At 41.0% G+C, this 1,935-nt stretch overlaps 1 protein-coding gene across 1 annotated transcript; it reads left to right on the forward strand.

Annotated features, from left to right (window-relative positions):
* The first annotated feature begins 335 nt into the window (after positions 1 to 335).
* LOC106308404 (L-ascorbate peroxidase 1, cytosolic-like) lies at positions 336 to 1,592 on the forward strand. Its single transcript, XM_013745562.1, has 7 exons — positions 336 to 478; positions 558 to 732; positions 801 to 866; positions 940 to 1,074; positions 1,179 to 1,258; positions 1,333 to 1,435; positions 1,509 to 1,592. The coding sequence occupies exons 1-7, from the start codon at positions 360 to 362 to the stop codon at positions 1,590 to 1,592; spliced, it is 762 nt and encodes a 253-aa protein (XP_013601016.1). The 5' UTR covers positions 336 to 359.
* Positions 1,593 to 1,935: the final 343 nt, after the last annotated feature.

The following is a 1,935-nucleotide window of genomic DNA, read 5'->3' on the forward strand; positions in this document are numbered from 1 at the left end:
TTTCCTCTCATTTGCTGTTATGTGGTTCGATCTTGGTGTGTTTCTTGGCTAGGTTTTCGAATCGGTTGAAGTTTTTAAGGTTTATTGCTTATTCAGTCCACATGAGTGGCGTTTCTTGCTATTTATGAGTGTAGCTTCTCTCCAGAATCTGTTTTAGTGGTGGTTTGATTTGATTTTGATTTTGTATTCGTGTGAAAGATGTTTTAAAGGCTCTGTTTATGATTCTCAGCTTGTTATTATTTCCATACGTTTTCAATTAGGGTTTTAATGAATGATGCATGTTTTAGGATGTGATCTGTGCGTAACTTTGCTAGTTAAGCTCATGTATATGTGCAATGTTTTCCAGATTTTGAGCAGAGATGACGAAGAACTACCCAAATGTGAGCGAAGATTACAAGAAGGCTATTGAGAAGTGCAGGAGGAAGCTTAGAGGCTTGATCGCTGAGAAGCACTGCGCACCTATCATGGTCCGCCTCGCGTAAGTGAACTAACCATTTCAGCGTGTGGTTAATTAAGTCTTATATGATGTGCTGAGTCTGGTTTTGCTTAAACTGTAGATGGCACTCTGCTGGAACATTTGATTGTGTCACAAAGACTGGTGGTCCCTTCGGAACAATGAGGTTTACCGATGAGCAAGCTCATGAGGCCAACAGTGGTATCCAGATTGCTCTTGGGTTGTTGGACCCCGTCAGGGTCCAGTTCCCTACCATCTCCTTTGCTGATTTCCATCAGGTACTCTTTGTTTAGTGGTGATTATCCCTCCAAGATTTGGATTCTAACTCACCATGTTCTTTGTTCAGCTTGCTGGTGTTGTTGCCGTTGAAGTCACCGGTGGACCTGAAATTCAATTCCACCCTGGAAGAGAGGTTAGTAAGATAATGTATGTAGGGATGAGTATTGAGAGCGAAGCCATTACTAACATTCATTTCTTGATTCCAGGACAAGCCCCAGCCACCTCCAGAGGGTCGTCTCCCTGATGCTACAAAGGGATGTAACCACTTGAGAGATGTCTTTGCGAAGCAGATGGGTTTGACTGACTATGACATTGTCGCTTTATCTGGTGCCCACACTCTGGTTCGTTATATCACTCTCCTAACTCTTCTTAAACACTCTGTCTTTGTTGTTGGTGCCAATCTACAGATTTGATGAATGATTCCAAAATTATGATATTAACACAGGGGAAATGCCACAAGGATAGGTCTGGCTTCGAAGGTGCTTGGACTTCAAACCCTCTTATTTTCGACAACTCTTACTTCAAGTAAGTGTCCCATCTCTCAGGTTGTGTGATTTAAAGTTGATATGTTATCAACTGATAATATATGTGTGACTCAGGGAACTCTTGAGTGGTGAGAAGGAAGGTCTAATTCAACTTGTATCTGACAAGGCGCTATTGGACGATCCCACGTTCCGTTCTTTGGTTGAGAAATACGCTGCTGTATGCATCTTTTCATTCTAAACTCGTCTCTTTTCTTGCGTTGGTATAGAGAATTAACGTTTGCATTAAACAGGATGAGGACGCCTTTTTCTCTGATTACGCCAAGGCCCACTTGAAGCTTTCTGAGCTAGGGTACTTAATCTCTGAATTAGAGTAGAAGTAACTCTACATTGACTTGTATTATGATTCGAGTTTGATTTTTTTTTTTTTGTTGGTTGCAGGTTTGCTGATGCTTGAGCTGTGACATTTTGGTGTCTCCAAGACTCAGACCTGCTTTTGGGAGGGGGGTCGGATGATTTGCATTGCATTGAACTTTTGTCATTTTATTGCTTAATGTACTCTCGGATTTGCGTAGCTTTTTCTTTTGTTGTGGGGGTCTTGTGATTTTGACGTAGATCGTTGCGCTTTTGCTGGTTAGACATTCTAATAAATCAATTTCTCTCACTATTTAATCTCTTATGCTCAGTTTTTGCAAGTTTTTCATAAAAGCATCCATATAA

This window comes from Brassica oleracea, chromosome C8 (assembly GCF_000695525.1).
Source record: "Brassica oleracea var. oleracea cultivar TO1000 chromosome C8, BOL, whole genome shotgun sequence".
In the NCBI taxonomy this organism is placed as follows: Eukaryota; Viridiplantae; Streptophyta; class Magnoliopsida; order Brassicales; family Brassicaceae; genus Brassica; species Brassica oleracea.

Excerpts from the sequence above, each read along its gene's own strand:
- LOC106308404 (XM_013745562.1), top strand. The coding sequence starts at position 360 with ATGACGAAGAACTACCCAAATGTGAGCGAAGATTACAAGAAGGCTATT. Across the intron at positions 1,075-1,178 it reads TATCTGGTGCCCACACTCTG|GGGAAATGCCACAAGGATAG; the intron begins GTTCGTTATATC and ends ATATTAACACAG. Across the intron at positions 1,259-1,332 it reads TTCGACAACTCTTACTTCAA|GGAACTCTTGAGTGGTGAGA; the intron begins GTAAGTGTCCCA and ends TGTGTGACTCAG.